Source organism: Sceloporus undulatus, chromosome 1 (assembly GCF_019175285.1).
Source record: "Sceloporus undulatus isolate JIND9_A2432 ecotype Alabama chromosome 1, SceUnd_v1.1, whole genome shotgun sequence".
Lineage (NCBI taxonomy): Eukaryota > Metazoa > Chordata > Lepidosauria > Squamata > Phrynosomatidae > Sceloporus > Sceloporus undulatus.
In genome coordinates, this window is record NC_056522.1 from 62,029,663 (window position 1) to 62,041,966 (window position 12,304).

Below are 12,304 nucleotides of genomic sequence, written 5' to 3' on the forward strand. Positions count from 1 at the left end.
TATTATTATTATTATTATTATTATTATTATTATTATTATTATTATTATTATATTGTACATGGATATAACAGCTAAAAGTTAGAAGTCACCTTTTCTTTCTTTTATATTTCCTTTTAGAAGCTTCCTTCCTTCCTTTTTTCTTTCTTCCTTTCTCCCCTTCCTCTTCCTCCCTTTCTTTTCCTTCTTTTCTTCAGTTCTCCCTCCCTCTTATTCTTCCTTCCTTTTTTCCCTTCCTTCCCTTCTTTTTCCTTCTTCTGCAAAAGCACAAGGGAGGAAGGGGGAGGAGGAGGAGGAGTGGAAGCCGGACTCTGAAGGAAACGAAAGCGAAAGGAGTCACAGGGACTCCCCCCCTCTCTCTCTCTCCCCCTCTCTCTCTGAGCTTGCAATTGGCGTTCAAGCTCCTCCCTCCTCCCTCCCCCCTCCATTAAAGCCACGGAGCAGAGGGAAAAGGGGAACTTTTGTTTTGTCTTTCCTCTGTTCCCTCGCCGTGGTTTTAATGGAGGGGAGGGGGGAGGAAGGAGCTTGAACGCCCCCAGGGCCTGATGGGGGGGTCCCAAACCCCCCCCCCCCCCCCGGCTACGTCCTTGTTCCTTCCCTCAACTGGTTTGACAGCTGAAACGTCTTTTCATAGCTGACAGTTTTTATGCACAAGTTGCAGAAAAACGTTTCAGCTGGAAAAAGCTGTGCCCTTTTCTATGAAAACTGTGCTATCTTCTGAGAAAGCTGTGCAGCTTCCTGTCATCTCAGAGGGAAAAAAATCTTCCATGTGGGGAGAAAAATAGATGGATTTTTTTTTTTTACACCCATCCGGACAAAGAAAATCAAGAAGTATCATCCCTAGTGAGGATACAGCTTAAATAAATAAATAAATAAATAATACTTTTATTTATACCCCACTTTTCTGCTACAGGAGCAATCAAAGTGGCTTACATGATTAAAAGGCAGTCAATATATACTACATACAGTCTGTACAGTACTATATCTAAACCCCCCCCCTTAAAAAAGAAATAAATAAAACTTAAGAGATGTGTCGCAAAAGCAATTCCATTAAATCCTCAGTAGAATTGCCTGGATGCATCATTTGAAGGTGGTATCCTCGCACCTATCTGAAACCAGCATTGCACACTGCATATAATGACAGCTGGACTGTTGTTGTGTGCCCTCAAGTCATCTGACTTACAATGACCCTAGGCTGAACCTATCACGGGGGTTTTGTGGCAGAATTTATTTAGAAGGGGTTTGCCTTTGACTTTCTCTGAAGCTCAGAGTGTGTGACTTCTCCAAGATGACACACGGGGTTTCCATGACTGAGCAGGAATTCGAACCCTGATCTCCCAGTGTCATAGTCCAGCATTCAAAACACTACACCACACTGAGCTGAATTGGAACCCTGAAAACCATTTGCACCATAAAATGTATTAATTACTGATATCAGTGAATTTTACTTTTTGTTTTTGTAGGAAGAGCAGTTTGAAGCTGTATTGTCAGCTGCTATCCAAACCAGTTCTCTGGGGCTCCTCACTAGCTGCATCAAACAGTGGACTGCTGAAGGTAGATAAACTTGTTGTTTAATTAAATTAGAGTACCTATAAGAATCTGGAATTTATGCTCATAACATCTGTTTTTTTTTTTTTCCTTAGAGCAACCAGATTCTGCCCCTAACTTGCGTTTTGTTCTTGAATGGACATGGAATAAAGTGGTGAATACAAAAGAAGATTTTGTTCGTCTTTGTAAGTAGTATAGTGTATCTTGGGTGGGAACCAAACTGCCTTGTATTGAACATATTAAGTAATTGGGGTGGTTCACTTATTCATTTAGTGATGTTAAGAAAGAGCACCTTTAACTCTCACTCCACACTAATACTTTCATATTCTTTATCTTTGTTTTATAAGGTGTTCCTCTGTTTGATGGATCATCAAACTTCATTGACCCACAAACTCTACAATCCTTACAGCACTGCGAGTTGCTTCTTAGTAACCTTAGCACAGTTTTAAACTGTTTTATAATGGAAGCACAAGAACTGACAGAAAAAGGTGTGTGAGATCACGTTAGATGCACATTTAATGTAATTTTCTAATAAGTGAGGATCTTACCATTAACTTCTCCCTTATATGGTTATATGTCTGTTTATATTGATTTTCTAGTGAGATGTGAGAAAAAGTCTGTATTTTTTTTCTAACGAAAAACCTTCTAACCTTGAAACATAGCATTATAATATCCAAAAGAAATTGCAGAAAGCTTTGGTTAACATATAAAGGCCTTATGTTCCTGGGTGTTACCTCCATATCCTGCTGTCTTGATAACTTGTAAGGGCATTTTTAAGTTGGAGTTGGTGATTCCTCAGGAGCTTGGAGGGAAGTAGAACTAGAGGTGACTGTGTGCAGAAAGAAGCCATTCAGGAATGGGTTAACTCCACTGCTCTCTTTGCAAGGCAGAGGTTATGTGATCTGTATTTTATCTTGAAGATGTCTTTTCTCCTTCTTCAATTGTTTCCTGTTTTTTAGCCTAGGAAGTAGTTTACTACTTTGGCTTTTTTCTTGAACTCTTATTTTGTATATTCTTATTCTTCCATTCTTTCAAAAATCCCCCAGTCTTTAACTCTTGATAGATGTAAAGCTATCAAGATATGATAACAGAGCATGTGGACTGCATGCAGATTCCGTCGGCCCTGTTCCACCTCCAGTCTGTCCTGTCAAATGAACTATTATTTGTCTGAACAAGTTGTTGTTACAATCTATTAGGAAATATATCCTTGGTCCTTTCACAAGGACATGGTTGCCCTGTTCCTGTGGCTGAGATCACTCAGGTGATCTGAACATCACAGTAGAATTCCACAAGAGAATTATTTCCAAAGGAAACAGAAGCTTCGCCATTTCATCTCCAGTCCCTTTTCTGGCTAGCAGAAGTTTAGAGTGCTCTGCCTGCCCTCGGGATGCCATTACATCTTCCAGGAGAATGTCCAAATTAGAAGCACCCACTTTCAGCAGACGCCTGTGTATATTTGGGTAAAGATATGGTCAAGATGCACTTAGATTCTACCTGTAAGCCGAAGATAAACTTTATCTTTTAACATTCAGAGGACTCTTTTGCCCCAGACTATTCCTACTCTCTGAATGGGATGGCATAGGCTGGAGGTACATAGGGCTCTTAGAATTTAAATACATAGAGAATCTCTCTATCTCTTTCCTTCCTAACTCACAGATGAAAAGGTTACTTTCCACCTTAGCAAGGAGGTTGAAAGCCTATGTTTCCATAATGTAGGAATTCTTGCCAAAACCTAAGCATATCACATCACAATAGAAAATCACAGCTACCAATTCACTGGCTTTTTAGCTGATTGTCCTTTTCCTGAAATTTGCAAAGTGGCCACATGCTCTAAACCTTTGTAATGCCTTCACATATCATGAGGCTTAGGAATTTCACTCTTAATTTTACAAATTTTTTTTTTTTTACAAATGACAAATTGGATCAGTATGCATCAGTTGAAATGACATTTGGCGAAATCATGTTGTAACAGGTTTTCTCCTCATAGGTTCTCAGTCACCTTTCCACCTCTCTTTAAATTTTAAGCTTGAACACATTATAGTATTGGAAGGTTTCTTCCCTATATAGAGAGAATGGAAGGCAGGTGACTTCCATTCCATGAAGAGGAAACCGGTCATAGACCAATCCAGGTAGTAACCGCTGAAGTTTTGAGTTGTACCATACATCAGTCGATGGTGTTATTCCTTATTTCTGAGCTTTACTATGTAAATAACTATGGGAGGACTCAAAGTATCTGTTGTATAAAGACAGTTTATAGATCTTGTGACATCTGCCTTGCCCAAGTGGCAGCTAATACAGTCCTGGGCATCTCCTTTTCAGTCCAGAATGGACCTTCACAGCAAGTAACCAATACTCCATTTCAAATAATTTCTTATATACAGTGCAAAATAATTGTTGCAAATTCATATTGCTTTCTAAGCATGCATTACGATTTTTAAAATCCTATGTTAATTCCATTTCAGGCATTACAGATCTAACAAACAAGCAGGTTGTAACTGGTCTACTTTCCCAATATATGCAAGTGGTCATCTGGTTCTGCCGATCCAACCTTCTACCAGAAAGTTCAGGTAAACTATTTAAAGCTCTCCATTTCTCAAGCATGCTAACTGTTCAAATTTAACAACAGGCGAGGTGTAAATTCTGCATACTTAATACTTTTGGAATTATGGTAAGTGGCTACCGTATGTGACCGAGCTGTTGTTTAATATCTTCTGGGTTGGAATTGGGTAGTACAGCTTATCCAGAATATTTGGGACTAGAAGTGTGTTGGGTTTTTTTGGAAGTTGTTTTGTTTTGTTTTGTAATACAGGTACAGGAATATAAAATAGCTTAGGGGGCAGCAGTGGAGGCAGTGGCAAGCCCCAGTTGCCAGGTGTGCATTATTTGGGTTCCCTCATCTCTATGGAGAGGGAGGGAAATGACACAGCTGAGTTTGCAGCCAAATTTTGCACAAGGGGCAACAGCAGTGGCGGCAGCTACTTCTCCACAGCCATCCCTCAGCCTAAGTGAGGTCTAGAGTGGGGTGTGCTAGAAGCAGCTGGTGATGGCCCTCGCCAGCCTTGGCCTGGAAGAAAACTCCACAGCAAAAAAAACAAAACAAACATTCCCCTTCTCCTCTCCCTACTGCTTCTACCACTGAAGCCCAAAGTCCAGTTGATGCGTTTTGGGTTTTTTTACCCAAGTGTTCAGGACATGGGAAGCCAGTAATTACAACCATCTCTGATAGCAGTAGCAATGGTGCTGTCAACTGCCTGCTTCTGCCTTTGAACAGCAATTGCAGCTCTCATCCTCATTCTCCAGCCTCTCTCTGCAGCTGTATCTCTCTTCAGCCTCGCTGGACAACGGGGAGGAGTTATTCTGTCAGTTGTGAGTCATCATCAGAAATCCTGTTTGGCTTTCTCCATTACAAAGAAATGTTTGATGCTGGCACAAAATAGGGCTTTTGTTTTCTTTTTTTATTAAATATTTTTAAAAGACAAAAAAAAAACAGACAAACACGTACTCACATTATATAAAACATATTTCAATACATCATATCTAAAATTTGTACTCAACTTTTTAAACATTCTTAGTTACTTCCTAGGCTACTGACTTAAATCAATCATTCACTATTATTATTATTATTATTATTATCATCATTATTTTAACTGAACTCTAAGTAAGCATATTACTCCTATTGATTCCTTCTAATTTGAATGAAGTTGAGCGCTCTTGATGCCATCGATTCTCTGCCTTACCCTATGAATGATTGTATTTGTATAATTGTATTACTTGTTTTTATCTATTTTTATGAGATGTTTTTAATACTTTTATAGTCTGTAAACTGTTTTGATCTAGGGAAAAACAGTATACAAATAAAATTTATTATTATTATTAATTACCTTAATTATACATTTACCACACATCCAAATATATTAATGTCCACTGCTTTTTCCTGCTATACCATGGTTTTACCAACCCTAAATATTTTCAATCTATTTTAAGTAATATAGTCACTATTATTATAATTTCTCTATATATGTACATAAACATATAACTAAATAGAACTACACCAAAAGAGCAACACTTAAATATCTCCATCCATTAGTCATCTATATCATTTCATTTCAGATTCTTCCTATTGAGCTTCTATAATAGTGAGCATTTATCCTCTTTTAAGTTACTCAGATACTTTTTCCAAATATCCCATTCTTCATAAAATTCTTCCAAAGGTCTATCCTTAACCAGGTATGTCAACTTATCCATTTCATACAGATCTAACATCTTCCATCTCCATTCCTCAATTCCTGGATAATCTTCTTTTTTCCAGCTTTTAGCAAATATCATTCTTGCCGCAGCCAAAGCAAGCAATAAAACTTTTTCATTTATTTTACCCCCATAATTTTGAGCTTCAAACATATTCAGGAGATAGAACATAATGGTTGGCCTTCCCTTTAATCCAAAGATCTTCTTCATTTCTATATGTATATTTTTCCAAAATTGTTTTGCTATAGGGCAAATCCACCACATGTGTAGGTAACTACCTACATCTTTATTACATTTCCAGCATACATTTTTGTTTTGCTTAAACATTTTTGCTAATCTGAGTGGGGTAAGGTACCATCTATACATGGACTTATATATGTTTTCCTTTAAGTCAACACTTATCATCTGTTTGATTTTTCCCTTCCAAAGATTTCCCCATTGATCTAACTGTATTGTTTCATTTATATCTTTAGCTCATTTAACCATAAATTCTTTTATAGTCTCAGATTCCAATTCATACTCCAATATTAATTTGTATAAGTTTGAAATTTGTTTCTCTGAATGTTTAATTATCTTCTCTAAATTTGAATCATTTCTGTTTTAATTTCTGTTTTAACTTACTATAAAATTTATTTTTATTTTCTAAGGGTCCATATACACCAACTATTACCAATTTTTTCTCTTTTTCTTCTTTATATGTTAATTCAATTATTTCATAATTGCCCTGATTATCACTGTGAATTTCCTTTGCTTCATACTTTGAGTTTACATATATTACTATTCCCTTTTTTTTTTTAAATTGCGTTTGCAGAGAACATTTGTCCTAATTTATTACATCTTAGGTTTTTTAAATCTTTTTCTTTTATTCTTGTTTCTTGTAAGCAAATTATATCCAATTTTAGTTTCTGCAGGTAATGAAAAATCTTTTTCCTTTTCTGGGGTGTATTTAGTCCCTGGACATTCCAGGTTAAAAATTTTAAATTAAAGGCCATGATCGTTAAATTCTATCTCGCAAGTTTAAATAATCAGCTTGTCAAGTTCTTGTTCAAAATTTTATTGAAATACAGTTAAAATTTAATAATCCTTTTTCATAAAACTTGTCTTGATCGGGGTGAATATCTGTTTTTCACTTAAACTTGATATTCTGTTACTTCTAATTTTCAGAACTCTCTTCTCTCCTTAGTCTGATTTCTTCTTGTATCAAATCTTGTTCATCATAATCCAACTCCAGAATTGGGGGATCTTGTAGGTTCAATAAATCCTCTTCTTCTTCCTCTCCGTCTTGTTGCTTGTTTACTTCATCCTTTCTTTCTTCTTGGGGTGTAGTGTGTTGTTTTTTAATCTGTTTTAGATATTTTTTTGCTTGTTCCGGAGTTAAAATCCTTACTCTTTTCTTTTTCCACCAGAAGGTCAAACCTTCTGGAAGCTCCCATCTGTATGTAGTCCCTATATCCCTCAAGAAAATAGTAAGTGCAGAGTATTCTCTTCGTTTTCGCAAGATTCTTCTGTGGATATCTTTTAGAACCTTCAATTCTTGATTTTCAAAAACAAACGGAATCTCGTTGTGTGTATTTAAGAAGGTATCCCTTACTATTTTTCTTACAAAAAAACCTAATATGTCACGGGGTAATCCTTTTTGTTTTGCTATTAAGGAATTAACTTGGAACAGTTTATCTATTTCAAACTCGAAAGATTCAGGATCTCTTTTTAAGAATAGTGCTATTTCTTCTATCAATTTACCATAGAAGTCTTGTTCCTTTTGTTCCGGGATACCTCTAATTCTGACTGATTTCTCTTTCGATTTTAATTCTGCAACTGCTTTTTCATCAAGTTCTCGCTCTTCTTTTGTCAAAATTTTAATCATCTCATTCTCCACGTTTTCATTCTTTATTTCCAAAATTTCCACTCTTTGTTTTATTTTTTGTGTTTCTTGCATCAGTTTTTCCACTGTTTGGGTTATTTCCTGCAAATCTTCTCTTATTTCTTGCTTAATTTCTCTCATGAAATTATTCAGTTCTTTATTTAAGTCTTTAGACAAATTGGTCATGCCTACTTCTATTTTCTTTAGAAGTAGCTCATTCATGTCTGTAGTTTTAGCTTGGTCTAAAGAGAGCCTTCTTTGGTTTATATTGTGTATATTCTGAAAGTTCTGTATATTTGCTTTCTTAGTCTGTGTCCTCGTATTCATTATCTTCCCTCCAAATAAAATAAAATAGGGCTTTTCAGTGGCAGCATCCTGGTTGTGGAAGTCTTTCCTCATCTCCCTTCCCCCACCCCCAGTCTTTGATGGTTTTTTGGTGGACAACAAAGACATTTTTACCCCATAAATTTCTAATATTGTTAAGTGAATGTGTTTATGATGATTTATTTTTGTCTGTTCTTACTATATTAAGATGTATGCTTTGTGTTGAAAATTTGCCTTGAGGGCACTTTTGAAAGAACCATACTAAGCTCAAATATGAACAAGCATGGTTATCAGGACATATTTTACATTTTGAACTGTCTAAGATAAGTACGAAGGACAGCTCAGCTCTTTAAAATATGAGAACATTAAGTATTTCTATACTTAAACATGGTTGAAGTACTTGTTCTCAGAGCAGAAAGATAGCCTACTTGTATATTCAACTGGAAGTGCTTTTATCTATTTTTAAAATGATGTTCTTCTCATGGCTAGATGAAGATACACCATTGTCAAAACCTTTCTATAATTACGAACATATACAACGTTTTTATGCCGGCTGTCGTCAGAAACTGGAACGGTTATCCAGGTGAGGGCTCTTTTAGATTTCAGAACTTTGAAAAAGTTGTCACTTGCTATGAGTGGATGTGCATATTGCTACTGTCAAGATGATAAGCAGAATGGTCTAGACAAGACAACATAAGGGATAGGTTTGCACTTTCTAAATCAATGATATCTGAGTAAGGATATATGACTTCTAATATCTTTATGTACATATTTTTATGTTTTAAAATTCTTTTCATTGTCTTGTTCTTTTTGCTCTCCTGTTACACTGTTATTTTAAATTGTAAATTATAAGCCATCCTAACAGAGCTATTGTAGCATGATAAATAGTATCCAGCAACTTACTATTTTCAAAACATAAGGATTTTGCAGAGTACTCTTCTACAGAGCCTACAGACCAGCTGGTTCAAATTTTGTGATGGACTTTTGTATATGTAAAGAGATAAATCAAGATCCATTATCTAATAGAAATTTTCCATTTGCTTTTAACTCTTAGGAATTAAATTGTTTTGTATATTATTCCTGTTTGTTTTGTTGTAGAGGCAAATGGAACCCTGACTGCTTAATGATTGATGGAATGATGTCCCAGTTAGGTGATCCAGTTGTGAAGCTGTGGCAGAAAGATGGTGGGGGAACAGAGAAATATCCTCCTCCTACATTACATGTAAGTGTGATTAATTAAGGTCTGCTAAACTTTAACAAATGCCATATCTGACTGTATGTTATGTATTATAGGCACTACTTGATCTCTACTTGTCAGAAAGTATAGAAGAACTCTACAAGCATGCAATTGTATCCTTTTATATACTTAAAACATAATAGTTCACTCATCAGAAAGTACTGGGTTAGCCTTTTCTTAATTTGGGAAGGGGGGAGTTCTGTGTAAAATTTAATGTACAGTGTTAGAACAACTGAAAAGCCAAAAAGTAAGGAAGTGAAAAGTACAAACAGTAACTGTCATCTGTAAGGGGGACAGAGCTGTGTTAGCCACAAACACATACATACACCCAAAACTATTGTCACATCCAGACCTATTACAAAGTTTTGTCCTGCAAAATTTGAGTGTTTTCCTACCATCTCCTATATGAAAGAGACATACCCAGAATGGAGTCTTGCTAACTTCTTTTTTAAAAAATCAGTTATATCAAAATTTTCTTGTTAGTCCTGTAACTGCTCAGCCACTTGGTCTCTCTGGGTAGTTTGGTGCCTAGCTGATTGGCAAGCCAAGAAACAAACAAACAAAATATCAGTCTCTCCTTACTATATATCCCTGCTGCTTGATTGCTGTTGACCAGAGAAGGTTGTAACTTCATACCTGGCCTCAGAGGAAGGCAATGGCAAATTCCCCTGTGAACAAATCTTGTCGAGAAAACCCGATGACAGTGTTTTGATTGATGGAATTATATTTTTAATGCTTGATGGAATGATTTCCCAGTTAGGTGATCCATTTGTGAGGCTGTGACAGAGAGATGATGGAGGAACTTCAATCATCTTAGGGTTGCTATAAGTCAGAAACAACTTGAAGCTACACAACAACAGGGTACTTTTGCAGGGGTGAGGTGGAGCTAGGTTTTCATTTCAGTGGCCATTCTGCCCTGTGAGGTTTCTCCAGCAATGGCAGAATCTGATTATTGTGGGTAGGTAAGCTCATGCTGTCCATAAAAATCAGTTATCCTGCTCTACCTGTGTCACTTTGTTCCTTTGAGTAGCTCATACTAAATACATTGAAGTTTATTCCTGAATAAATATGCATAAGATTGTGGTGTTAAAACATTGCAGTATTATTTTAAAATGCAAAATTAACCTACAAGGTATATTTACAGATGACTTAACATTTCTGAGCTCATTGTTAAGGATGTTGTCTTTCTATTAGCAGAAATGATAGCACCTAATAATAATAATAATACTTATGTATTTATACCCCAAAGTTGAAACCACTTGTGAAAGGTTGCAAAAATGTGTACAATTGTTGCCAAAACTTGAGCAAAGGTTTGGAAGGGATACTAGATCTGGGAGCTTGCAGTTGATACCCTGAAGGATGCAGTCCTTAATACCATGCTGTGACATGATATGAAGAATATAATAGCCAGTTCTTCAGCTGTGCGTCAATTGGATACAATAAATAAGATTGTCAAATAAGTAAAATTGTGCTGTAAAAACTTCAAATTTCACTTCTCTTTCCTATAACCCCTTAAATAATAAAACAGTTCTGCAGATTATTGTTAAACTTTAAAATTTCATCCTCATTCGTAGTCTCTCCACAAACTACTTGGTTGCTAAATCAGGTTGAAATAACCTTGTATTGCTATTGTCTTCTTCTTCTTCTTCTTCTTCTTTTTAAGTGCTAAATGTTCTGTTGGTTCTGTATTTTGTCACTATAGGCCTCAGAGAGATTTTAGCATCATGAGTTTTTATTCTGATTTGCAAGTCTCTTCAAGGACAAGAAAGTGATTCACTATTTTTCTCCATACTCAGAGAATGGTAAAGGGGGAACTGACGCGTGCTGAGCAGTGGATCAGCTTGGAAATCAGCATGATGGTCCATTGCTTTGTATGCCTTTCTGTGACTGCTTTCAAGATAATACTCCTTCTTCATAGTTTGGAGCAGGCAGGGAGAGGAAATAGCTTCCTCAAGATTTGGTCTAGGCCTTCAAAACATCATTGTGTCACTGAAAGAGGAAGGTACTTTGCCAGTCACCAAAAGCAGGCATTGATTAATTTTGGTAGTTTTGTGTGTGAGATAATGTTCTGGTTGTATGGCTTGAATTTTAACTGTTTTTTGACTTTGAACAGTTGTTAAGCATTAAGTAGTGCTATGTACAGGTGTAAATTCTCTGGAACATGCAGGGGTACAATCTGCACACGAAATTAATCCCTGCAGTACCAGACAGAGGCAGGAATCACATGATATTGCAAAATATTCTTGAATGCTCCATTCCTGCTCCTTTCAGATTTTTATTTTCTGACCAGAGTTCAGTTTTATTCTTTTCCTATTTTCCTCTGTAGGAATTATTATTTTAGACTTATATCTATCTTAGTCTACATGTTGGTATTCCAACCCTCTGCCTTTCAGTTTTATAGTGGTTCTGTTTCACACTTTACACAAGTATCCATGCACTTCTTTAATAGGTTCTCTACTAGTTCTAATGCTTGAACATATCTTTGAACTTGCATGAAATGTTTGTAAAATTACTTTGAGCTGTGGAGTGAAGAAAAAAAGCCATGAATAAAATGCATGTATAATATGACTTAACCGCCTGGGAAATTTAATTCTATAATTCAGACTGACAAAAGAATTTATATGTATTCATGTTCAATGAGAAATAAGATTGTATTACCTGAAAACTGCAGAATATATAATTTTATAACTAGATCATTGTCCTTAATGTTTCTAATCAGACAATTTATTTACTATTGGACATCATGCATTCCTGTCCAAATAGAACTGATACGTCAGTGGACTCTTTCCCAACTGCCTTTGCGATTCCTATAGGTCTGGTTAACCTAATCCAAGGTTTTTGGTGTTTGGATCACAATGACTATGAGGTAAGTAAATAAATGGCTATGAAGGGAAAATAAAGGACATCTAGTCAATTAATATACATAGCTAAATGATTTCATTGCTAGCAGTCTGTTGTCTAAAACCCAATAACAGGGTTTTAGGAGCCCTGGTGGCACAGTGGTTAAATGCCTGTATTGCAGCCACTCATTCACAAAACGTAAGGTTGCGAGTTCAATACCAGCAAAAGGGCTCAAGCTTGACTCAGGCTTG

The 12,304-nt window shown here is 36.2% G+C and overlaps 1 protein-coding gene across 2 annotated transcripts in view; it reads left to right on the top strand.

Annotated features, from left to right (window-relative positions):
- Positions 1–12,304, top strand: part of AHCTF1 (AT-hook containing transcription factor 1) — an 80,496-nt gene that overhangs the window by 47,204 nt on the left and 20,988 nt on the right. For both annotated transcript variants that reach the window (XM_042452340.1, XM_042452330.1), the window contains exons 13-20: positions 1,461–1,551; positions 1,641–1,730; positions 1,893–2,033; positions 4,008–4,112; positions 8,465–8,558; positions 9,074–9,197; positions 9,269–9,325; positions 11,932–12,078. In XM_042452340.1, the coding sequence (XP_042308274.1) occupies positions 1,461–1,551; positions 1,641–1,730; positions 1,893–2,033; positions 4,008–4,112; positions 8,465–8,558; positions 9,074–9,197; positions 9,269–9,325; positions 11,932–12,078 (849 nt within the window). The remainder of the gene's footprint in view (positions 1–1,460; positions 1,552–1,640; positions 1,731–1,892; positions 2,034–4,007; positions 4,113–8,464; positions 8,559–9,073; positions 9,198–9,268; positions 9,326–11,931; positions 12,079–12,304) is intronic.